General features: G+C 37.0%; 1 protein-coding gene across 1 annotated transcript; it reads left to right on the forward strand.

Moving 5' to 3' along the window:
- Positions 1–15,011: 15,011 nt before the first annotated feature.
- Positions 15,012–15,335, forward strand: LOC127788178 (uncharacterized). The gene has a single exon (XM_052316291.1). It carries the CDS (start codon positions 15,012–15,014, stop codon positions 15,333–15,335), a length of 324 nt encoding a protein of 107 aa, XP_052172251.1.
- Positions 15,336–27,667: the final 12,332 nt, after the last annotated feature.

A 27,667-nucleotide genomic window follows, 5' to 3' on the forward strand; every position in this document is an offset into this window, starting at 1 on the left:
CGATCAGATTTTGACGTCGTTGCCGGGGAACCGTTAAAACTATTTCTGTCATAACATAATACTAATTTCTAACCCTTTTCCTTTTTTCCTTCACTGATTTTCTTCTAATATTACTAACTTTCATTTTTTTTTTTGTTTCTGGTTTCTTTTTAGGTGATCAGTTGTGCGACACAATATAGAAGAACCGTCAATCTGTTCTGCCATAACAAGATTTGGTTTCTGTCTTTGGTTTCTTTTTAATTCTCTTTCATTCTTTGTTACTTTCTTTTGTTGCTTCTTTGTGTTTTGATCTTTGGTTTCTCTTATTTATTTGTTCATCCTTTTCGATTTTCTTTGTTCTTCTTTTCTTTTCTGTTCTCGGTTTTCTTGTTTTCTGTTTTTGCCATAACCAGCACTGTTCACTACCGACGACTATCTCGGAATGCCCTGATTTTTGGTGTCCAAAGGAATGGGGGTGTGGGGAGAAATAGTCACTGCAATGCAGTGAGGAGGCCGTATTTTGGCCAAAATTCAACGTTTATACCATTTTTTGGGCCATTTTGTGTTTTCTTGGTGTGTTTATGTGATTTTTCCTTGTGTGTTTTGTTTTGTTTTTTTTCTTGTTGATACTTAATGCATGACTTGAGGAATTGAGGTTAGAGGCATATGAGAACTCCAGGATCTACAAGGAAAAGACCAAAGCTGCACACGACAAATTGATTGCCAAGAAGGAGTTCAACGTTGGCAATAAAGTCCTCCTCTACAATTCAAGCCTAAAGCTGATGCCTGGTAAGTTGCGGTCTAGATGAGTTGGTCCTTTTGTGGTTACTCATGTTTCTCCCTATGGTGTAGTTGAGATCATGGACGGGTCGACTACGAAGAAATTCACAGTTAATGGGCAGAGGCTTAAACATTTCTACGAGGGCTTTACAGAACACACAGTGGAGGAGCTATCTCTCTTGGACCTTCCTCCGACTTGATACCACCAGGCTGTTTCTCTCTCCTTACTTTTCTTACTTGTCCTATACTTGATTCTTGTTGCATGCTTACATTGAGAACAATGTAATGTTTGAGTGTGGGGGGGAGTTTTAGAATAGAAGTTTCTTTTCAAAAAAAAAAAAGATTTTTGGCAAAATGAGGCAAATTGAGTTTGAAAGAATTTGGTATGATTAGAAAGTCGATCTTATCTTTTTGGGCTCTCAAGTAAATTGACAATGAGTTTGGCTTGGTGCGTTGATTGAGGTAGTCTTTGTGAGGATATTTGTGCTCATGCTTGTTCTTTCTTATGATATGCGTGCATTCACTAATTATGGGTATCACTCCAGAGCTTGTTTTGAATCTTTATTGAAGCTATCAGTGCTCGTGCATGTGAAAAGATGATTAAGGCATTCTTTCATTTTACTCGCAATTTTTCAAAAAAAAAAAAAAAAATGTCTTTCCCTTTCTTTAGGTTGAAGAACATTCATTGCATCCCTTGATTATGACAACATATTAAGCAAGTCCTTTGGAATCAAAAAGAAAAATAGATAGAAAGGCCAAAGGCCAAGGTGAGATGGAGCGTAAAACGCACTCGCCAAGGTGAGATGGAGCGTAAAACGCACTCACAAAGGTTGGGATGGAGCGTAAAACGCACCCACCTTTCAAAAAAAAAAAACAAATTGTGTCTATTTTCTGCTTGCTTAATAGTTCTTCATTGATCTTGGGTTGTCTTGAATGTTTTCTTCCTAAGGTTTACTTTACTTTTCATTGTTATCTTCCTATCCTTTTCAGAGCCATGAATAAAAGTCCTTTTGATTTGCATGCAAAAAGCATTGAGAGTGGAGATTTAGAAGATGAGCATATCTGGTAGTGGAATTGTGATTGAGTGGAGTGAGGCATAGCATTTGAGGAACTCGAGAGCATATTCTTATTCTATGAGGGTCTGCTTATTTTGACTTGTCTTGCCAAGTAAAATTGCCATGCTACTTGTTTGTCTGGGAAGTGTAAGAAAGATGATATTTGAGTGTTGAATTCCTATAAAACTTGCCGTGCCTCTCATTTTTCATTTTTCACATCCATTTTGTTATTGAGTGTTAGTGTCTAGTGTTTTGCCCAAGAGTGCAAAAGTCTAAGTGTGGGGGAATTTGATAGAGCGCATATTTTCATATTATTTAGCCCTCATATTTAGTCTTTTTGTACGTTAGTTGTGTCATTTTATTCATCTTGATTTTGTTTTATTTTATTTTATAGGAATTGGGCTTCACACTATTTTATCTTATTTTGGACAGATTAGGACTTCCTGGGTCATGAGGAATTTTGATGGCAAGAAGGGAAACAAGGAGATTGGAGACAAAGAAGCAAAAGTGTGCTCACAGATTTGACCTTCTGTTCTTCTTTCGAGTTTTTGGCCAAGTTATAATCCCAGAACGTGAATGATGTCTTCAGAGATATTGTATAGGACTTCTTGGTCTTTCCATAATGGTATGATTTGTCCAAATCCGAGTTCGTTTGGGCCTCCAAATATTGCTTCAAGTTAGGGATGAAAAGCTAGGCCAAATCCTAATTGGATTAGAATTCTGCACAAACATGGAATCTTTAAAAGGCCATAAATTGAGCTTCTGATGTCCAAATCAAGTGATTTAAAATCCCAAATTCATCTACTCTTCCTGATGCACAATTGTTATGAAGGGTCCGAAGCCCAGAACGCACGTTATCCTATTCGAAATTGGCTGTGAGGTGGCGGTAACCTAGGGTTTCCTCCCTAAGCTCTATTTAAGCACATTAAGTGGCCGATTTTGGAGAGCTTCTTTTCTCACGTGAACAGTAGCCAATTTTCCTTTTCTCCATTGTTCTTGTCAAGATGGAAGGCTAAGGATTTTGTAACCGGTTGCATGCCATACTCCTTATCCGGTTTGAATCTTTGGACGTTTTTGTATATCTATTTTCATCTTTAATCTTATGGTTTTGTTTCTTTGCTTCTTCTCAAGTGTGTATGTATTTTATGCGATCGTACGAATGCATGCATGATGCTTGGGCAGATTTGACTAATAGGCTCGATTGGGGTATTGGTTTGCAAGAAACAACATAAACTTAGTGGGCGATTGTTCATGTCGGTTTTAGATCTGTGTGCTAAAAGAAATTGAAACTTGTATATTGATCAAGAAGATCTTCTGTGATTTTTATATTTGTTTCGATTTAGTCTTCGGCGATTGTCAAGCATATTTTGTTAGATCTGGGGATTAAAGATAAATAGGTTCTTTATATGGTGGATGATGATAACCGGGTAGGGAGGAAAGGTTGCAACTGGTTGCATCTCGGTTTACTGTCTTCGTGTTTATTTTGTTTTCTGTTTTTCACCAAATCCCCTCCCCCCCGTTTAGTCTTGTTTTGACAGATCCGTTTGAGGTTCGTTGGGAGACGACTTTGGGTTGCACCCTTGCTGCAAATCAAAATCATTATTCATCTAATCTATCGGTGTTCGACAGCCCGATCAAGCACACCATATACACCCTAGCCCATCTCCAATTGCTCCATGGCCCACTTCCATTCCAAATGCACGCAGCTTCACTGGGCCTTTAATTTCCAATTGCAAGCAGCCTTCATAATATTACATTATTATATATACATGGTGCAATGCGTGGGCTTTGTTCTTCTTTTCCAATCCTAGCCCAATTTTACTTCGGGCTCTCACTACTTCACCTTAGAATTATTAATATATTATATATATCATATAATATTATATTATAAATACTCTTATATTTTGTCATGGCCCATTATTCAAGAATTTCTTTTCCAACTATGCAACTACAGTAAATTCAGGCTCCATTTCGTCCTTGATACAGATAGAATCTCTAAAAACTCAAATATGAAAGCTCTAGATCGTTTTCTTGGTTTTTCGTAGCATCTTGAATCATCTCAATCGGAGCTTGTACCAGAGAGTTATGCCCGAATTATGGAACAGTGTCGAAACTGTCCAAAAAAATGCAATTATCTACGTTTGTTCATTTAATGCCTCATTTTGCTTCCTAAATCAAAATATAAGAATAATGAATATATTTAGACACCAAATAAATATAAAAAACTAAACATTAATGGAGTAAAATATAACATTTTACATTCTCATCAAATTAGCCCGCACTTAACCTTTGCTCATCCTCGGGTAAAACTCAAATTCATTTCCCAAAAACACAAAAGTTGTAATGCCTTCAACAAAGAACAACTAAGCTTTTCAAAACTCATAACATATCATGAACAAACATTCTTAAACAACTTAAAATCACTCGGTAAGCATTTTCACCCGATGATGGAGTAAACTAAATACGTAGACTCTCACGAAAATAAACACTTGACTCTCATGTGTTTGAAGGATATGTGTTTCGCTCAAATTCATTCCAATGAAAATGATCTACCATAGACTTTCATATCTTCTCATTCTCCATCACTGGGATCACATGTATAACACAAATCATAAGGACTTTTCAAGGGTTGTAACGGGGTTTAGGACCAAGGTGGGAAATCTTTGGGAATGTAGCTCAAAAGCCATCGAAACTAGTGGAGTAAAAATGAACCAACTCAAGCTCAAACATATAAGACATGTAAAACCAATCACTCCAGCGGCTTCTTCAATTTGGCTTTAAAGCATTTAAACTAGTGTTGTTGCTATAAGCTCATATATTATTGTCCTTAAAGGTGGTTACTACTGTTGGATCTCAACTGTACCATCGACCCTTGATGATCTACTGCATTGAGTAGCAGGCACCTACAAAACTTCATTTAATCCCTTAATTGGAAGGGAATGGGATTGTAACGACCCGTTAGTGGGTCTAGAAGTTTATAAATATTTTTAATTGTGAAAATTTGGAGATTTGCCCTATTAAATTGAATGTTGAGAAATATTCTTATGTGTCAAAAATTATTTATTTAAATTCATGAATTGGGTTGCCCATTTGAGCCAAGTGTTTAAGGTCAACGAATGTGATGGGTTTAGCAATGACCCGTTAGCGGGTCTAGAAGTTTATAAATATTTTTAATTGTGAAAATTTGGAGATTTGCCCTATTAAATTGAATGTTGGGAAATATTCTTATGTGTCAAAATTTATTTATTTAAATTCATGAATTGGGTTGCCCATTTGGGCCGAGTGTTTAAGGTCAACGAATGTGATGGGTTTAGAGAAATCCCATGGGCCTAAAATGAATTGGGCAATTAGTAAAGTGGGCATGAGCATTATATATATTTATATATATATATATGTGTGTGTGTGCATATCTTGATGTGGCAAAAAAATTATATAAATAAATGATGTATTAAATTTATGGATTGGTCTTTGGAAACATGGGTTGAGCCCAAGGGGAGATTTTGTATATTGCAAGTGTTGTATGGTTGTGAAGCCCATTGGGCTTAATGTTATGTTGAGGCCCTTTTGGTGGGCTAATGGAAATGGGCCATTATATTTAATTGAGCCAATGAGTTGGGCTTGAGCCCATGTAAGTGTATGAGTGGATTTTTGAATTGGGCTTAGGCCCATGTGTAAAATATGAGAGATGGAATTTATTAAATGAAATTATATATATATATATTTGTATTTTGTGGATTAAAAGAAAGGAAGAAAAGAAGTGTAAAATGCAAAGTGACCAAATGGTCCTTACTTTATTGAAAAAGGTGAGGGTGAAATGGGAATTTCATAAATGGGTATTATTATAAATGAATTTATGAGTATTATGGAGTAAGAAAAAAAATGAAAAAGAAAAGAAAAAGAGGCAAAAGACCAAAATGGGTTTAATGAGTTGTGGTATGTTTGTAAAGGAGAGGGGCAAAGTGGTAATTTGGCTAAGGGGGTGGTTGGAAAGCTGGTTGGCGCCCATCCCTCCCCCATACTTCTTTCTTTTCCTTGTTTTCTTTTCTCTTTCTTCCCTCCTCTCCCGATGGGCCATTCTCTTCTTCTTTCTTTCTTCTTCTTCTTCCATTTTCAATCTCCATTGAAGCTTCAAAGGTGGGAGTTGCAGCTGGTTGTTCTTCTCGTTGGACCAAGCATCATTAAGGCAAGTTCTTCTTGCATTTCTTCTTGGTTATGCAAGTTCTCTTTCCTCCTTGTTTCATTTTGGAGGCAAGTTCTCATTCTAAATACAAGTTATTATTCCTTCTATGTTGTTTCATTGCAAGTTCACGTTGATTCTCCTTGATAATGTAAACTTTGGTTCTTTTTCTCTTGGGTAAAGTTGGTTTCCTTCTTGGTTCCCTTGCCTTCGAATCTTCCATTTTATTAGAAGATCAAATCATGAGTTTATATTAATTGGTGGATTATTTCCTCATTTCTTTAACTCTTGTGTTTTATCATTGATGGGTCTTTTTGAGAGTTTTCGTTAGGGTCTAGCTCACCCTAAATTCTTAAAGGAATGACACTTAATTGGTTAGGAATGTTAGAGAAGCAAGGTTTGGTGTATCTTGCTTGGGATGTTGAGTTTTGTGGGTTGTCGTTGTTATTTTTAAGTTTCAGGCCTCTGTTGGTCGACCAAGTATTTCTATCGGTCGACCAAGTATGTGTTTTGTTCTTCAGTTGGTCGACCAAGTAATAATTTAAGCTTCTGTTAGTCGACCAAGTGTTTTAGTCGGTTGACCAAGTGGGCTATTAGTCGACCAAGTGGTTTCAGTCGGTCGACCAAGTGATAATATAAGCCTCTGTTAGTCGACCAAGTATTTCAGTCGGTCGACCAAGTGTTTTAGTCGGTTGGCCAAGTGGGCTGTTAGTTGACCAAGTGGTTTCAGTCGGTCGACCAAGTGATAATATAAGCCTCTGTTAGTCAACCAAGTATTTCAGTCGGTCGACCAAGTGTTTTAGTCGGTTGACCAAGTGGGCTGTTAGTCGACCAAGTGGTTTCAGTCGGTCGACCAAGTGATAATATAAGCCTCTGTTAGTCGACCAAGTATTTCAGTCGGTCGACCAAGTGTTTTAGTCGTTTGACCAAGTGGGTTGTTAGTCGACCAAGTGGTTTCAATCGATCAACCAAGTGATAAAATAAGCCTCTGTTAGTCGACCAAGTGTTTCAGTCGGTCGACTAAGTGATTTCAGTCGGTCGACCAAATGATAATTTAAGCTTCTGTTAGTCGACCAAGTGTTTTTACTCGATCGACCAAGTCCCTATTTAGTCGACTAAGCCATTTTCATCGGTTGACTAACTCTTTTATTCGGTCAACCAACAGAATGCAATGATTCTTTCTTTTTGGTCCGATTCTTTTCTATTGCTTGAAATTCTTCCCCAAAGCTCTTGTGATGTTATAGTTGGCTTCAAAAATCATCTCGTGGATATGTAAGTGTCCAAAAAATGGGGAAGTTAATTAATGGTGGGAATTAAAGATGAAAATCATGAGTTTTTAAATGGTAAATTCATGTAATCAACTTGTTTGACCTTGAGAAATAGTATGAAATGAATCCCAATGAATAATGCTAAATCGCGTGGTGAAAATACCATTAGCTCATGTGAAGATATAATCTTGAAATGTCTAAATGTGCATGATGAGAATATTTCTAATAATGAAGCATGTCGATATGTTTACTTGAAAACCTTCATGAGCATTGCATAGTATTATTATTTATGGTATGGAAATGAATCTCAATGAATGATGCCAAATCATATGATGAAAATATCATTGGCTCATGTGTGGATAAAATCTTGAAATGGCTAAGTGCGCATGATGATTATGAGGAGAACATTGCTAATAATGTAACATGTTTGATATGTTTACTTGAAACCTACATGAGCATTGCATGGTATTATTATTTGCGCACTTATTATTTTGCGCGGCGGTTATGTACCGCAGGGTGAGAAAAGGATATCCTAAAGAGCGCCTGACGCGGGAAAGGTGGCCATAGACCCGGTAGGCGATGCTCAAGCCAAATGAATAGCTAAATGATTTTTCTATGTATATGTATGCATGCACGTGAATGAAAGGCCTTGAGGGCTGATATGCTGCATGGAAAATTATATATATTCATGAGAAATGAAATGATGCATGAATTGCATAACGCCAATGGCATGGAAATGATCATAATGATTGAGAAATGAAATGATGCATGAATTGCATAATGCCAATGGCATGGAAATGATCATGATGATTGAGAAATGAAATGATGCATGAAATGCATAATGACGATGGCATGGGAATGATAATAATAATGGGATCTAATGGGAAATGTTACTCGTACTTGGGAAGTCGGGTCTATTCCATTTTGGTTTATGCATGCCTTAACTCTATTGTCCTTATTGTTGTAATATATATATACTTGCTGAGCCTTGTGGCTCACCTTGCTTATTCATGTCATTCCAGGTAAGGGATAAGCTATTGCTAAGGGTGAGTCCAATGAGACTAGAGCCAAGGTTTAGTTGTGTACACAGATGTCCCAGCCTCAAGATCTATGGGTGTAATGTTGAGGGCAGAAAATAGAGGGTTTAAATTGTTGTTAGAACCTTAGTGCCCTTTATTTGAAAAATGTATGGGCGGTAAGCCCAAGATGATAATGTAAAGGGTATGTAATATTTATTTTGAGCTCCTATCGATAGTGAGAAAATGTAGAGATGTTTTATTTTGGCTCCTGATGATCAGTGAGCAAGTAAAAAAAAAAAAAGAATTGGTGAGAAATTCGAGTTATTATTTTTGTATCCATTTTGTGATGACTTCCTTTCGGATTTCCTATGCTAGCAGGATGATCCGGGAGAGTGCTGCTACAATATTGGTAACAGAGCAAAGGTTGGGACGAGAGAAGTCTTTGTACACATAGGAATGTTGGGTAGAGTTAAGACTAAGTTTAGTAGTCCGAAGTAAGGATTTAATTTAAGATTGTACTCTAAGTATGTAATGTGATATGGCTTGTTTAGGCTTGTATTAGCAATGGAGCATATGTTCCCAAATTCGGTGCTTGGGTGAGGAGTGATTTATTTCAGTAATTTGGTTGATGTTCGGCTTTGTATGTAGACTCCAAAACACCTTTACATGGACCCTAGGGGATTGAGTTCTTGAGTGCCAGACCCAAGTTTGGGGGAGCTAGACTGTAACACCCGGTGTTACAGGTGTTAAAAGAATAGGAAAGAAAGTGAGAAAAATTCTAAAAATGCCCTTGAGAAGGTGTTGGATCCTTGAGATTGAGGGTGCCCTATGAGAGGGGCATTTTGGTAATTTGGATAGTGAAGTCCAATAAAGGGTAATTTGGTACATTGGAGATAATTCCAAGGTGGAATTGAGTATGGAAGTGAATTAGTTCCCATTTTGCATTATGTGGAGATAAATGGGATTGAAAATTCACAAAGGGTGTTTTGGTAATTTTGGAGAGAAATTCCATAAAGGAATTAATTATGAGAAAAAGAGGAAATTAATTATGGGAGTGGAAATAATTAATTTTTCCTAAATTGGTATATTTATATGGGGGTGCCACATGGATGGTTTAGATTTAGTCTTGGAAGCCAAGGTTGGTGGCATGGAGTGACACTTGGCAAAGTGGTGTCCAAGATAAATGGAAGATTAAATTAATTACAAAAGAAATTGGAATATGGTCATTCTTGCAATTAATGGGAGACATGATTATGTTGCATAAAAAGGAAAATGCAAAAGAAATGGAAAATGGTCAAGCATTAATGATGGAAAATGGACCCATTAAATTAAATGGGAAAGAAATTATATATGTCTCTCAAGTGGTCACTCATGTGATGGGGTGAAATTAGTCAAATTAAATATATGAGAAATGGCTAATTTTGGTATTGGAAGACTACATGATCCAATGGTTGGGATCAAGCCTTGAAATATGGGGATTTAATAAATTGGAAAAGCCTTGAATTATGTCTTTCAAGGTTGATGGCATGAAAATTTCTCAAATTAAATAAATAGAAAAGAAAATCTATTTATGGAATGGAAGACTTGATCCAAGGGTGGAGATTAAGTCTTGAAAATCTAATGGTTGAGATGATTCAAGAGAAGTGGCATGGATTGCCACATGTAAAGGGATTTGAATGGTTGAGATCTAGTCTTCAAAAGTAAAAGAAATCTAATGGTGGAGATTAAAGAAGACAAGAGCACATGGATTGTGCTTGTTATGGAAGGCTAGGATGTATTCTTCCAACTTAAGTGAAATCCTAGGGCTAAGATTTATTCTTGCCATGGAAATAAAATAAGTGAATTAAAAGGGAATTTTGGCTATATAAAGGGAGGTAGAGAAGAAGGCTAAGCTTTTTGGCCAAATGCTTAGAGGAAGAAAGGAAAGAATGGAGAAGAAAGGAAGAAGGAAATGAAGAATGCAAAGGTAAGGTTTCTACCTTATAGTAATAAAGAGAAATCCTTTTATCTTTATTGTATGGTGGCTTAGCTACCTTATTTTTTTTTTAAGGTTTCTTGAGAAAGAGCAAAGGTTGAAAGCAATGAAGGCCTTGAAGTTAAAGCATGTGGAAACTTCAAAGAATGGAAAAAGGTAAGGGATGGCCCCATGGGATGGTGGCCTTGCATGGTTGTAAGTATGTTTATAAACTTTTCATGTTGTATTAAGCATGCTCCTTATGTACATAATAGCTATGGCCATAGGGATTGTTAAGATACATGGTGGAAAGGGGTAGGTTAAGGCTTCAAACCTTGAGAGGTTGTGAGAGCATGGAAGACCTAACTACATTTGCATGCACATGCCATTACATGATTTATGTTTATGTTAATACTTATTGCATAACCACCCTTATTGAGCTTAATGGCTCATGAGGTTTTTACCCTCATATGTAGGTTGTGAAAGCATGGTAAAGTCAAGACAAGGTGAAATAGCATGGGAAAGCATGGAAGAAGATTCAAGTGTATATTTTGGCTTGTGGAAACTTATGTGTTTGATTTGTGTAATGTAAATTTGTTGTTAGTTGAAGTGTATGTTGTATTTATACAATGAGATAGTGGCTTATGGCACGTTGGTGCCTAGGTCGAGTGAGGTCTCATTTGGTGTGTATGGTGGGAAGCACTAAGAAGTTAAATCCTATGATTTATGGTTGGAAAATAGTGGGTGTTTGATGTATGTTGTGGAGATATCAAGTATATTGTTTAGGCCTTAATTATGGAGAATTAAAGGCAAAATTTGGATGAAAGTGAGGCATTTTATTTAATTTATTTTCCTGGAAAGTTTGGGTTTAAATGCCCAAGAAAAAAAAAATGCAGAAGCAGCAAAAGGGGCAGCCAGCAGCAGCAGGCTGCTGGGCGGCCGCACGCGCGGGCTAGGGCGGCTGCGCGCGCGCGGGCGGCCGCGCTCGCGTGCGGGCAGGCGCGGCCAGCCCGCGTGGCCAGCACCAGCAGGGCCCCGAGCGGGCCCCGGGGCTCGTCGTGGGCCCCGCCGGCCAAATTTTTAAAAAAATTGAGAAATTTGGGGCATTTCTTAATTGAATTTGGGCCCCAGAGGAATTTTCAAAGTAAAGGGATTTTTCGAGCATTTTGAAGAAAATGCCAAAATTTTGGAAATTTGAAAATGATGAGTTTTTCCTCCAAAATTGGTGATCCATCAATGGATTGGTTTAAATGGTGATTTTTGGAGCGCGGTAAAATTCTTGGTCGAAAAAGAATTAAATTCAAATGAGAAAATAATGATTGGGCGTCTTCGCGAGATTTCTTTTTAACCAAACGCGGTGTGGTTTAAAGCCCAATCCTACTAGAAAATCCTGGGGTTTAAGGGAAGGGAAGGACGAGCCTAGTTCCCACCTAGGGCGTTTCTTCTTGAAACATAGTCCGCCCTTCATCTCAGACCGGGCAGGTGGACAATTCGGGTAATTGTTCGCGAGTAACACCCGTAAGTGGGAGCGGGGCGTTACATAGACCTACTTTGGTATCGCTGGGAAAAAAAATTGCTCACAGTCTGGGGAGGAAAACAACTGGAAAGAGAGCAAGTGGTGGACTATCTACATCAAGTGGATTCAGTGTTCCACTTTACCATCAGTGAGTACATGTGGAATGTGTGGGGCCTCCCAGAAAAACAAGTGTTATTCGTGAGAAAGTTCATGAATGAAAAATGAAAAGAGCTTACCCGAATGTTGATGCAAGATATGCACCTTTGGTTCTATTATGACGCTTTTGTCGATGCTATAGAGCGACAGGCGGAGGTATGGGATCCAAGTCAAACTGTAGCTTATGGCTCCGAGGAGGAAATAGCAATTTCTAGGAAATTTCCATCTGAAGTTGTGAAGTGGGAGCCAACTGATCGAAGAGAGGAGCTCATCGGGCTTGAGTCAAGTGTGGGCAGCGATGGAGGTTTGGGTTGCCTGGTAGATGAGGCCACATCCCATGCTGAGAGGGATGAGAAGAGTAGCACTTAGTAGAAATGTTATACTATTAAAGTTGTAAGTGCTGGCATTGTACTTATGTAGTAGGTGGAGTATGGATGAAATGTATTGTATATAATGGTGAAATGTACAAGGAGTTTTATTTTGTCACACATGAGGACCGTTTATAAACATTTGTGGTGTGAAATTATCTTACATGCTTGGCAGGGTGAGTGAATGATGTGACAGGGTATTGAATTGAATAGCTACAGTCTTGATAGACCCGTACACGTTGGAGTAAGCATGACCTATGGGTTTTTGTTGGATCCTTCAAGGCCTTAAAAAGGGAAGAATGTCTCCATGTGAGGGAAAGGCTTGAGGATTGAATTGTCATTGACCTATTGGTAAGAGTTAAGGATCACAATTTATGTGTGGTACGATGGCAATTAGTGAGAAGTGTAAATAGTTATGGCAGTGTTCATGTGAAAAATGTGAGCTAGGGATATTGCGGTAGCAAATTGTGAGAGTTCAAGAAATGTGTAGTACTCACAGGTGAGTTGATTGGGTGAGTACGCAACTGAATTAATGAGGAATTAAGTTGGGATTATATGAAAGACATGTGCAGATACTTGCCTGAATTTTTGGTTGGGTCTTAGGATGAGGATGTGCACAGTGAATTAGAGGAAGAAGAAAGAGTAAGAGCTACCATTTGAATGCATGCGTATGTATATATGTAACACCTAGACTAGGGTAGTCCATATAGAAATGTAATGTGATTCTATAGGCTAATGAGGAGCTAAGGGAAAGCAAAAAAAATGTGAGAGCCTATCTCAGCAGAGCAGCTATTGACCGATGGTGAGGAACTGTTGACCGATCGCGAACGGTTGCTCGTTTTCTTTCGTCTTTCGATTGTGTTTTTTCTTAATGTGGTTTTCTAAAACCATTAAAATAATAATACAGTCAATATAAATATATATGTATGTGTGTGTATTCTTATTCAATACGTGGTATTAGTATATATTGATAGCGTTTAGATGATCATGGATCAATTCATGAAGAAAGAAAGAAGTGTGGCAGAGTAAGGGAGTGCACAAAGAGTGGTGCCCGATATAAGTTATCATGACAAATAAGAACCCCGTCAGGAGTGGATGATTATGGGAATAGTTATTGCATTGGGCATTTTTCAAGATTCTCATGTGGTCCAAATGGTATCAATGAATAGTGAGATGGGGAGGTAGCCATCTCAAAATCAATATTTCAATTCTCGCCGAGTGAAGAGACCCGCCAGGAGTACCTGTGGATTACCTTGTCCAAGTTGGGAAAATCAAGAGGTATGCTATGAGTAGCAAATGCGAATGTTGGTCAAAAGAAGTAGTCATTGTGGATCTTGCTCAGGTCAGAGTGGTAGAGAAGTGATCACTATTTATGATCATTTCAAAATAAGGAGTCTCTTAGACAGCATGGTGTACCGTAGGGTACTAAAGAGAGATTTTGAGCATTGCTGCTCCGTTGTCTTGAATGACTTGGAAAAAAGGGTTAAACTTATTTGGAAAGACCATCAATAAAGAGTTTTTAAAACCTGAAGGTTGAGTGGCATGTGCTTGGGTATTAGCCACATCTATGACCTTGAAAAACGACTGTCACTATGACTTAGGGTCCAGGTTGAAGTCCAATGTTGTGTCTCATTCGCAACTATCAAGCAAATCATAGGGATTATTCGGTCATTAGAGAAGATTGTATATGAGGAGATGTCTATCTCTTCTCCTGAGGAAAGACCCGTTATGCATTGTATGTATATGAAGGTGTAGTCAGATTTGATTGAGCAAATTTGGGGACAACAGTCTAGAGATGAAGGACTAGCATATATCATGGTAGATTTGGAGAGATTCGCATCGACAGGATTCAACTGGAGGAATGATGGTTTGTTGATGTTCTAGGGACGGGTTTGCGTTCCTAATAATGCCAAGATAGATGAGAGATTTTGTCTGAAGTCCATAAGTCCAATATGCCATCCATCCTGGTACAATGAAGAGATATCAGAAACTCAAGCGACAATTTTGGTGGGACGGCATGAAGCATGATGTAGCTAAATTTGTTTTGATTTGCATAATGTGCAAGCAAGAAAAAGCGGGATATTAGAAGCCGTGGGTTTATTGCAGATGTTGCCTATCCCGGAAAGGGAGTAGGATAACATTTCTAAGGATTGGGTATCGAGCTTTCCTAGAACGACCAAGAGGAATGATTCCATTTGAGAGTTGATGGATAGGATGATGAAATCGGCCCACTTCTTGTCTATTAAAAGGATATATCCCTTGAGTCGTTTGGCAAAGACGTATATTGATGAAATAGCGAGACTGCACGGTATCCCGTCTAGCATTGTGTCGGATCAGGATCCCTGATTTACTTCTCATTTTTGGGAAACCTTGTATGTTGCTTTGGGGACCAAGTTGAAGTTCAGTATTGCATATCATCTGCAGACTAATGGACAAGCGGAGAGAATTATCCAAGCATTGGAGGACATGCTTTGAGCATGAGTCCTGGATTATCATGGCAATTGGGACGATTACCTTCCATTAGTGGAATTTGCCTACAACAACAGTTATCATGCATAAATAGGAATGCTGCCTTATGAGGCATTGTATGGCAGGCCATGTGGGTTGCCTATGTGTTGGGAGAAAGTCAGAGAAGATCAAAACCATTAGGGCTTGAATGAAAGCAGCCCAAGATAGAAAAAGAGTTATGCGGGCAAGAGACGGCGTGACTTGGAGTTTGATGTGGGCGATAATGTGAGGATGAAGGTAATGCCCATAAAGGGCGTGCATCGATTCAGAGTTTCAGGGAAGCGCAGTCCCCGTTACATTAGACCCTTTGACATTATGGAGCGAGTTGGGACTTTGCCATATAGGTGGGTTTTGCCATCTCAGTTATCCGGTGTTCACAACGTCTTTCACATGTTTATGTTGAGGAAGTACATGCCGGATCCCCAACACATAATTGATTATCAGACCATTGAGGTCAGGGTGAATGTTTCATACGAAGAGATGCCAAGTAGTATTTTGGAGCGAAAAGAGAAAGTTCTAAAGAATTGTTCATTTCCATTTGTAAAGGCCCAGTAGCAACGTCATTCTCCGAGCAAGGCTACTTGGGAGCATAAGGATGAGATGAGGCATTTATTTTCCCCCAGCTTTTTGATCGACCAGGAATGAATTTGGAGGACCAAATTCTTTTAAGGGGGGAAGAAACTATAATGACCCATTAGTGGGTCTAGAAGTTTATAAATATTTTTAATTGTGAAAATTTTGAGATTTGCTCTATTAAATTGAATGTTGGGAAATATTCTTATGTGTCAAAATTTATGTATTTAAATTCATGAATTGGGTTGCCCATTTGGGCCAAGTGTTTAAGGTCAACGAATGTGATGGGTTTAGAGAAATCCCATGGGCCTAAAATGAATTGGGCAATTAGTAAAGTGGGCATGGGCATTATATATATTTATATATATATGTGTGTGTGCATATCTTGATGTGGCAAAAAAATTATATAAATAAATGATGTATTAAATTTATGGATTGGTCTTTGGAAACATGGGTTGAGCCCAAGGGGAGATTTTGTATATTGCAAGTGTTGTATGGTTGTGAAGCCCATTGGGCTTAATGTTATGTTGAGGCCCTTTTGGTGGGCTAATGGAAATGGGCCATTATAATTAATTGAGCCAATGAGTTGGGCTTGAGCCCATGTAAGTGTATGAGTGGATTTTTGAATTGGGCTTAGGCCCATGTGTAAAATATGAGAGATGGAATTTATTAAATAAAATTATATATATATATATTTGTATTTTGTGGATTAAAAGAAAGGAAGAAAAGAAGTGTAAAATGCAAAGTGACCAAATGGTCCTTGCTTTATTGAAAAAGGTGAGGGTGAAATGGGAATTTCATAAATGGGTATTATTATAAATGAATTTATGAGTATTATGGAGTAAGAAAAAAAATGAAAAAGAAAAGAAAAAGAGGCAAAAGACCAAAATGGGTTTAATGAGTTGTGGTATGTTTGTAAAGGAGAGGGGCAAAGTGGTAATTTGGCTAAGGGGGTGGTTGGAAAGCTGGTTGGCGCCCATCCCTCCCCCATACTTCTTTCTTTTCCTTGTTTTCTTTTCTCTTTCTTCCCTCCTCTCCCGATGGGCCATTCTCTTCTTCTTTCTTTCTTCTTCTTCTTCCATTTTCAATCTCCATTGAAGCTTCAAAGGTGGGAGTTGCAGCTGGTTGTTCTTCTTGTTGGACCAAGCATCATTAAGTCAAGTTCTTCTTGCATTTCTTCTTGGTTATGCAAGTTCTCTTTCCTCCTTGTTTCATTTTGGAGGCAAGTTCTCATTCTAAATACAAGTTATTATTCCTTCTATGTTGTTTCATTGCAAGTTCACGTTGATTCTCCTTGATAATGTAAACTTTGGTTCTTTTTCTCTTGGGTAAAGTTGGTTTCCTTCTTGGTTCCCTTGCCTTCGAATCTTCCATTTTATTAGAAGATCAAATCATGAGTTTATATTGATTGGTGGATTATTTCTTCATTTCTTTAACTCTTGTGTTTTATCATTGATGGGTCTTTTTGAGAGTTTTCGTTAGGGTCTAGCTCACCCTAAATTCTTAAAGGAATGACACTTAATTGATTAGGAATGTTAGAGAAGCAAGGTTTGGTGTATCTTGCTTGGGATGTTAAGTTTTGTGGGTTGTCGTTGTTATTTTTAAGTTTCAGGCCTCTATTGTTCGACCAAGTATTTCTATCGGTCGACCAAGTATGTGTTTTATTCGGTCGACCAAGTAATAATTTAAGCTTCTGTTAGTCGATCAAGTGTTTTAGTCGGTTGACCAAGTGGGCTGTTAGTCGACCAAGTGGTTTCAGTTGGTCGAGTGATAATATAAGCCTCTGTTAGTCGACCAAGTATTTCAGTCGGTCAACCAAGTGTTTTAGTCGGTTGACCAAGTGGGCTGTTAGTCGACCAAGTGGTTTCAGTCGGTCGACCAAGTGATAATATAAGCCTCTGTTAGTTGACCAAGTATTTCAGTCGGTCGACCAAGTGTTTTAGTCGGTTGACCAAGTGGGTTGTTAATCGACCAAGTGGTTTCAATCGATCGACCAAGTGATAAAATAAGCCTCTGTTAGTCGACCAAGTGTTTCAGTCGGTCGACCAAGTGATTTCAGTCGGTCGACCAAATGATAATTTAAGCTTCTGTTAGTCGACCAAGTGTTTTTACTCGATCGACCAAGTCCCTATTTAGTCGACTAAGCCATTTTCATCGGTTGACTAACTCTTTTATTCGGTCAACCAACAGAATGCAATGATTCTTTCTTTTTGGTCCGATTCTTTTCTATTGCTTGAAATTCTTCCCCAAAGCTCTTGTGATGTTTTAGTTGGCTTCAAAAATCATCTCGTGGATATGTAAGTGTCCAAAAAATGGGGAAGTTAATTAATGGTGGGAATTAAAGATGAAAATCATGAGTTTTTAAATGGTAAATTCATGTAATCAACTTGTTTGACCTTGAGAAATAGTATGAAATGAATCCCAATGAATAATGCTAAATCGCGTGGTGAAAATACCATTAGCTCATGTGAAGATATAATCTTGAAATGTCTAAATGTGCATGATGATCATGATGAGAATATTTCTAATAATGAAGCATGTCGATATGTTTACTTGAAAACCTTCATGAGCATTGCATAGTATTATTATTTATGGTATGGAAATGAATCTCAATGAATGATGCCAAATCATATGATGAAAATATCATTGGCTCATGTGTGGATAAAATCTTGAAATGGCTAAGTGCGCATGATGATTATGAGGAGAACGTTGCTAATAATGTAACATGTTTGATATGTTTACTTGAAACCTACATGAGCATTGCATGGTATTATTATTTGCGCACTTATTATTTTGCGCGGCGGTTATGTACCGCAGGGTGAGAAAAGGATATCCTAAAGAGTGCCTGACGCGGGAAAGGTGGCCATAGACCCGGTAGGCGATGCTCAAGCCAAATGAATGGATAAATGATTTTTCTATGTATATGTATGCATGCACGTGAATGAAAGGCCTTGAGGGATGATATGCTGCATGGAAAATTATATATATTCATGAGAAATGAATTGATGCATGAATTGCATAACGCCAATGGCCTGGAAATGATCATAATGATTGAGAAATGAAATGATGCATGAATTGTATAACGCCAATGGCATGGAAATGATCATAATGATTGAGAAATGAAATGATGCATGAATTGCATAATGCCAATGGCATGGAAATGATCATGATGATTGAGAAATGAAATGATGCATGAAATGCATAATGACGATGGCATGGGAATGATAATAATAATGGGATCTAATGGGAAATGTTACTCGTACTTGGGAAGTCGAGTCTATTCCATTTTGGTTTATCCATGCCTTAACTCTATTATCTTTATTGTTGTAATATATATATATATATATACTTGTTGAGCCTTGTGGCTCACCTTGCTTATTCCTATCATTCCAGGTAAGGGATAAGCTATTGCTGAGGGCGAGTCCAATGAGGCTAGAGCCCGAGGTTTAGTTGTGTACAGGGATGTCCCAGCCTCAAGATCTATGGGTGTAATGTTGAGGCCAGAAAATAGAGGGTTTAAATTGTTGTTAGAACCTTAGTGCCCTTTATTTGAAAAATGTATGGGCGGTAAGCCCAAGATGATAATGTAAAGGGTATGTAATATTTATTTTGAGCTCCTATCGATAGTGAGCAAATGTAGAGATGTTTTATTTTGGCTCCTGATGATCAGTGAGGAAGTAAAAAAAAAAAAAAAGAATTGGTGACAAATCTGAGTTATTATTTATGTATCCATTTTGTGACGACCTGCTTTCGGATTTCCTATGCTAGCGGGATGATCCGAGAGAGGGCCGCTATAGGGATGCTCTTTCCTTTTTTGGGAGACACTTCCACAGTGGAATGCAATATTGTTGTGTTTTAATTGACCTTTGTTAATGGGTATTTCAAAGCTGTCTAGTAAGAGGATTTTGGCTAGGAATAGTTGGAGCAACTGACTTGGTAACAACTTGCTTACGACTGACACTTTTGTGGGCTCGATGATTTTCCATACTTGTTTGCCTATCTTGCAACATTGCTAAAGAAATTGCAACAATATCATAATGTGTGGTTGGTGTAATACCCAGGAATGATTTGAGGTTATAAATAATATTTGATGAAGGGTACAAGTGAAATTTTTGAAAAAATGAGGCTATAGGGTACACAACGCAGCTTTAGACAACCGAATTAGACGAAGAGAGTACCCCGGACCCTAAATAGCCAAGGAAAGTGGTATAGTATTATCGAGTGATTTAAGTTATGATTTTTGGTGATTAAAGAAATTGGATCAGGAAGAGTTTTCGGTATAACTGTCGACTGGGCTGAGAAAATCGAATCGACGTAGGGATCATCCGAGAAATCAATGGAGTGTCTTGAGGACCAATATTTTATATATAGAACAACCCTTAAGTGATTTTGGGTTAAAACGATCAATCGAGCTTAAGTGCAATTTTCTAAATTTGGCTGAGGGAGGTCAAAACGGTAATTTTTCAAGAATTTTGAGGATCAAATGAGAAGTACTAATCTTGTGGGTCTTAGTGATATAGTTGGATATGTCAGGGGTATCATAGAAAGGGCAGAAAAGTCATTTGAAGAAAATAGGGGGCTAAAGTGCAATTAAGCAAAACTTCAAAGTGTGAACGCAATGGAATTTCGGCCGCCGCACTGTCACCGCACGTGGAGGCTGGTTCCGGCGATGGGACGGTTGAGGGTGGCTTGGGGGAGGTCGTATACAGCGGTAGAAGGCTTGGGGAGCAAGGCTTGGCCACTGATTGGCTGGAATTTAGCTGGATTTTTGTTATAAATAGCAAGGGTTTTGGCCGAAAGTTAACAAAGAAATTGGCCGCGTTTTGGTGCAATTTTTGGAGCTTTGATAAAGGGATATTGGTCTCGAGGCATCAAGAAAGGTTTCTGGAGCATTTGGAGGGTTTTCATCAAAGTTTGGAGGCTGTTTCGAGCTTCGTCGGAAGCAAGTAGCGGACCGTCTAGGGCTGCCTGTAAATCGACTTTTAGAGGCTTTTCTGGTGGCCTTTCGACCTGAAACCGGTGGCGTTGTGATCGATTCTTCAAGGGCTTCAAGAGGGTGTCATCGTTTTGGCCATCGAAGTCGTCGTCGTCGGCCGGATATTTAGAGAAAATGGTGGTGCGTGGCTGCACGTGCCAGCCTTCACTCACACCCACGCGCTAGACGCGTGAGGGCGCGTCCGATAGGGGCAGTTTTGGTATTTTCTTTTGATATTTTTCTTAAATTATTTTAGGATTTATCATGTTGAAATATTTGAAAAAATATTTGGGGAGATAATTATTTTGGAATTATCAAGGTGAAAATTGGGAGAAAATAAAGAAAATTATGGAAAAATTAAGGAAAATGGATTTTAATGCTTCTTTAATTAAATATGGTGTTTAGGGAATATTGTGGCTCGAGGTTGACTATAAGTGCAAGAGTTTGAGATTTGGCAGGCAAATCGAGGCATTGCATGAGGATCGAGGCAATCCGAATACGTTCAAGTGAGTGGTCTGATTCTAGCTTTACCTTGTCTTGATAATGTGTTGGAATGTGTGTAATGGGTTTCGGTGAGCGGTTTTACCCTCCCAAACTTAGGTTACATGCCATTGGACCAGTTCTAGTGAGAGGTTTTACCCTCCGAAACTTGGGTTGTTTTGCAAATGCGTTTTACTTATGCATTTGTGGCATCATTTGCATATTGAACATGTGGTATATTGCATCAACTATTTTTACTTACAAAAGAGTCGGTGCATAGTGTGTGATTTTCATATCATCGGGGTGTCAATTTTAGTGTCGTTGTTGAGTCCGTATGGGATGGGATGGGGTCTTCTTGAGAATGGGACAAGGTTAATCCAAGTAAACGAGTGATACGGTAGGGCACTCGAGAGATTAAGTATGTTGCGGAAAGATCAACCCCAATGGTGTGTGGAATGGATTTTTCACGGGAGGTTGAGTATGTCAGGGAGATTTCTCAAGTTAGACGAGTTGTAGAATAGTCGAGCCGTAGGCTCCATCGGAACAGTCCTCCCATCTGAGACCTGTGAACTGTCGATAACCATACAATGCACATAAAAATGTAATGGTGTAATAAGCATCAACGTGATACATCGGTGCCCATACATCCAGGCATCAGGCCATACTCTGCCCACATAGTAAACCACACGTAATGCATATGCCCGTGCCAAATGCAAACTAACCACGCTAGAATGTCCGTGTCCAAGCATACTCAATAAATGAATACCCCAACATGCATCCCGAACCCATGTACATATCAAACCATAAACGGTAACACAACATATCAAATCATGCAGTAAAACACATAATGACAGAGCTAGTCAGTAGTATCTGCCACCGGTTAACGGTCAGTGACTAGGAATGTCCGCCCAATGGTCTACTTGAGGGCCATACAATAGTCTACTCCAATGTAATCAAAACAGTTGACCCCTGCCCCACTGCTCGATAGCTCTAGCCTACTCACACCTAGGAAATCCATAATCAAACTCGCACATCTAGGAACTTAGTCTCCAAGTTGGGTTCAGCATCATTTTGAAAAAAATGGGGGCGGTACAAACCCCTGTGAGTTTTCAACAACTAAAATTCTAGAAGTCCCGGATTTAATATAAATTATACTAAATCAATAAATAATGCTAGGCGCTGAATTAGCAAAATGGAGGGGATAAAATACGAGAAACCACGAAGACTCTCACATGAAATTAAGAACATGAGGAGAGAGTTAGGAGCTTGCCTTTTAATAGAAGATTCCCACCTCCTTGCTCTGTCGCTGCGCAATTTAATAACTTTTACTAATTACACAAAACTTCAATACAAGACCTATATGCGTATCTCCAATAATCTAGCTAAATCGGTATAAAATCAAGGTTATTACGGGTATAAGAGGTCACTAAAAATTAGAAAATGAGGAGGGCTTGCCTTATTTCACAGATTTTTTGCCCTAAATGTCCACGCACTGCGAAATAATAATAACACTAAAATAAGCCAAAATACAGCCTAAAAATAAGATTTAATTAGTTGAAAATGTTTAAAACTAGCTAATTAACCTACCTCGCCCTTCAGATCTTCACTTGCAAGGAATAAAAATCAATTTTTTGAATTTTCTCTTTATTTTCTCCCTTCTTCACGCTGTCTTCACGCCTGTTTCTTCTCCATTTCACTCTCTGTTTCTTCCACCAATTTAGCCTCAATTAAAACATTAAATAACAGCCTAAGCCCAAGAAAAATCGGCCAAAACACATGGCCAATTTGGGCTTAAAATTCGTGAAAATCAGAAGGCGTGGAAGCAGTAGCAGCATGGGCGCATTAGCGCGCGCCACATGGCCACGAATTGGCTAGCACTGGCGCCCCAAAACGGCGCCCTTTTGGCCCTCCTTGCTATCCAAAATAATTTCCTTCTCCCAGCACATGCATGCCAGGACTCAAACCCGCGTCCCAGCCTTCCTCCTTGCACCCGCATGCCAGCCACACTAGCTGCTCCTTCATACATATAATGCATTAAATTAAATTTAAAGTAACTCTCAGCCACTTCTAGAATTTACATTTTAACCCTATAACTTTCAAAAATTAACACACACACCCTACATAATAATAACTCTTTTAGCCCGAATTTGCAACAATTACTTGCCCATCTCTCTAACACCAAAATAAATTAATATTTCCTTTTAACCCACAAATATTCAATAACCACCACAAATACAATAATTAATAATGATTAACCATTCCCAAATAATTTAATTACTTACCCTTAATTTCTTATTTCCTCAAAATAACACAAATTATTATTTTTCCTTAAATCTCCAAATACCCAATAATGACCGCAACACTGAGATTTATAATTATTTGTTCTTATCTCCAATTTTTGGGATATTACAAACACTCTTAAACTCTCCAAGAGTCGATGTGCCAAAGTGTAAAGTTATGGTTCAGTACATAGTCTTGGTTCTTAAACTGTTGCCTTTGTTCTATTATGCTTGCTGGACCTTGCGGCTTACGTTTGCTTGCATCATTCCAGATAAGGGTAAGTCACTGATGATGGCAAGCCAGGTGGTGCTCGAGGCAAGGGTTTACGCATGTATCCAGCGATCCCAACCACAAGGTCCTGTTGGTTATACCTCGCTGTAGATATTTTGTAATTGGGTCGTATGTTAGCTTTTGTGTTGCTCAGTGTAATTGACTTGAATGTATGCATAAGAATGTGATAGATGATGTATGAGGCAATAATGAAGCTCTGTTATTAGAAATGCATATGCTAGCTGGGATATGTTTATTAAGACTCTATCATGTGCCAATCATTCTGACGCTTCCCCTTGAATTTCTCGGTCGGGGTTTTCAAGGAAGAAGTCTCCATTAGTTTTTGGTAACCGTGTCAGCGTTTGGTCTCCAAAAAAAAATATAAAATATATAGGTAAATTGGGGACTTTACAATCGGGGAAAGGCCCCGATGGCTATTTTCAAATGGTCCCAAAGAGGGTTTCGAGGTCACCGGATTGAATCGTGAGCCCAATGAGTTTGAATTCTTCAGGAGAACCCACACCAGGAAAGATAATCAAGGAGAAGAAGTGTGAGTCGATGACAGATCTAGGGCCGTCGCTGTAAGTGTGTTTTATAAATTAAATTAATTTTTTTTAAAATAATTTCTTAATTCATTTACATGAATGTTTTAATTTTATAGGAAAAATATGAAAGATTGAGTGCGGAGGCATCTTCATCATCCGCAAGTACCGGAGAGTCCTTATCGCCTACAGTTAATGAACACGACATCTTTTATCAAGCTGTTAGTGGTCGGAATAGAAAGGGTCGAATATACGGGCTGGGCTCCCAAGCTAATTTGTTATATCCATCTACCGTCAATCGTTCTAGCCAATCATCTTCAAATATGTCACTAGAGTTTGAACAAATGAGACTTAAAGTCACCAATTAAACGATGAGTTACTTGAATCTCGGGCTGAGAATCGGCAATTACGATAGTGGCAAGAACAAGTGACAGCGTGGCAGTCAGAAATGAATATAGTAATAAGTAGATTGACAAAACAATCTATTGTAGATGCTGGACCGTCGACTGTTCCAGGTGGATCTGACCCGATAGCTGATCAAGACAAGGGTGACAATGATGAAGATGAAAATGATAATAATAATGACGATTGATTGTAATTGAATGTTGTAAACATTGATGATATAAACGTGGTAATATTAATATTAATATTAAATTTTAATTTTCTTTTTAATGTTAAATTTGTTTTATTTTTAATGTGAATGTGAGTAATATTAATTTTTTTAAAGTTATTTTTAATATTTTATTTAAATTTTTAAAAAAATTCTTGTTATTTTAAATTATTTTATTCTTATAAAAGAAAATATTAATTTTAATTTTAATAAATATTAATTTTTAAAAATATTTTAATATAAATTTTAATTTTATAAATTTAAAAATTAAAAATATATTTTTTGAAATTAAAAATATATTAATTTCATAAAAATATATTATTGATTTAAAATATTAATATTAATTTTAATATTTATTTTTTAAAATTATTATTTTTTATTTAAAAATATTTGCGACAGGCTGTCTCGTCGCAGATTGGTCGTATTAATTTTATTATTTTTAAATAAAATTATTTATTTAATATTATTTTTTTTATTTAAGAATATTTGTGACGGGAGTACTGCCCGTCACAGATCTGTGATGGGGTACTACCCGTCACGAAGCTCGTCGCAGATTTAATTTTATTATTTTTAAATAAAATTATTTATTTAATATTATTTTTTTTTATTTAAGAATATTTGATCTGTGACGGGGTAATTCTCGTCACAGATCTGTGATGGACAGGACTACCCCGTCACAGATCTGTGACGGACAACACTACCCCATCACAGATCTGTGACGGGTGTCCCGTCACAAATCTGTGACGGAATTGCTTTCCCGTCACAGATCTACGACGGGTTACCCTCACCTCGTCACTAAAATTTTGTCACGCCCTCTTTTGTGACGGATCGTTACCCCGTCACTAAACTCGTCACAGAAAAATTTAATGACGGATTTTATGTTTTTAGTGACGGATTTTTCCGTCACTAAAACTGATTTTTCTTGTAGTGAAAGGTGTCTTCAAATGAAGGCTAAACCATTGCTGGGACCCAGGAGGCTATTGTCCTAGAAACTCTTCGGGGAAAGACTTATCAAGAAATTGCTTAAGACTTAGAAAAAATTTAAGGCACCCCACAATAATATTATAGCATTAATTTTAGAACAAATCATAAGTTAATTAGCAAACTAAAGTTAGTAATTGCTAAATTTTGTAATATTCATTGAATCTTGAGAATTTGGCAATAATTTAAGTGCAAGATTTGATATCGATATCAATCGATATATATCACATGTACCTGATAGGGTGACATAAATTCTTAAAGAATTATTGGTAATTTAAAGGTACTAGCCAACACCGTGAATGGAATGCATCCATTTTTCATTTTTTTTTGTCATCTTAATCATTTAAATATTTAAATTATGATATATGTATATGTATATGTATGTGCGTGTATTACCAATAATAATAACAATTATTATTTTATTAAGGTAAAAACTCAAATGTCGAAATAAATTACCAATAACGCTTAGACCCACTAACTAGTCATTAAAAGAAACCCTACAATAACCCTTTTTATACCTTGCCCCAAGGTAGTTATCGATTGTAGTACTTGATCTCATTGGATAATTTTTTTAATTAAATTTCAAAAATAAAAATGAAAAAGTGTTTATAAAAATTAGAAAATGTGGAATTTCAATAGATACACTACAAATTCAAAACGCTCATGTTGAAACAAGTGTATAAGTCGATAGATTTTGAAGAGTACAAATGCAAATTTTGAGATAAATATAACATATCGTATGTTTCTTGAAATTCCATATTTCCTAATTTCTATATCTAAATTCTCTTTTCATATTTTCTTAAAATTTAATTTAATAGATTAAAGGTAAACATACGTGCCAGGACCACATTAATTAATACTTTTACTCTTTTTACTATTTTATCCTAATTATTTTTGTAAAAATTTTATATCCTTTTTAACCTAAAAAGAATCTTATGATTAATTTTTTTATATAGTTTAACAAGATATATTTTGTGCAAATATTAAAAATAATATACATGATATATATATATATATAACATAGTCTAAAGTTTATTTAAATCAGATTGTTCCCATCCTATGAAAAAAGAATAAGGGTAAATTGACACATACCTCTTAGGTTTTGGGTTTTTGACCCAGACACTATCTGAATTTTATATTTCGTTAAATTAATTTCTAAACTTTCTCGAATTAGGTACGACACACTTCCAGTGTTAATGAAATTAAATAAATTGACTATATACCTTTTTGGTCTTTGGTTTAGACACCCCCACAAATTTTATTTTTCACTAAAGTAGTCCTTGAACTTTCTTGAAATGACCAGGATGTGCCCTATAAGAAATGACTGTAATTAAACTAAAGTAAGTTTAAATTATTCTTAATTTCTATTTAATTAAGTTAAATTAAATCAAATTTAATACCAAAAAAATTCAAAAACATTGGCTATGATTCGTTGGAATCCATAGATAGCTGATAACTAGTCTCTCTCTCTCTCTTCCTTGGTTTGTTAGAACATTTTCCATCAGTTAGAGATAATGACTGATTCGTTTTATTTTGTATTAAATGTTACTTAATTTAACTTATTTAAATAAAAATTAAGGATAATTTTTATTTAAATTATATTAGTTCCATTCATTTCCTACATAAGGTTCAGGTGTCGTCATTTTTTGGGGAAAGTTCGAGAACTAATTTGACAAAAAACAAATATCAGGGAAGTCCAAGCCAAAAACCAAAAGTTAAGAGGGTATATGAACAATTTAATAGCATATCGTTAATATCATGTAATGATTTATTTTAAAAGTTCATTGACTAATTGAGTGAATTTTAAAATTAAAAAATATTTAGATTAAATGACCAAAGTTTTATGATCTATTTATTCAAAGAATAAACATATTTTATATCATGTAATGATTTATTTTAAAAGTAAGGTATAGCTGCCACTTTGTGTTATTATTTTATCATTTCTTCTTGTTCTATTCTTTTTATCCAAACAAATTAAAATTATATAACATTCAATATTTTTTTCAAACAAGAGGAAAGGAAGATTCAACTATCCAAATAAGTAAAATGAAAATATCTCTTAAATCAATTTATTTACAATGATCTAAATTAATCCTTTTCACTTGCAATTCTTTAAAGGTACTAGCCAACATGGTGAATGGAATGCATCCATTTTTGTTTCTTTTCGTCATCTTAA

Source organism: Diospyros lotus, chromosome 13 (assembly GCF_014633365.1).
Source record: "Diospyros lotus cultivar Yz01 chromosome 13, ASM1463336v1, whole genome shotgun sequence".
Lineage (NCBI taxonomy): Eukaryota > Viridiplantae > Streptophyta > Magnoliopsida > Ericales > Ebenaceae > Diospyros > Diospyros lotus.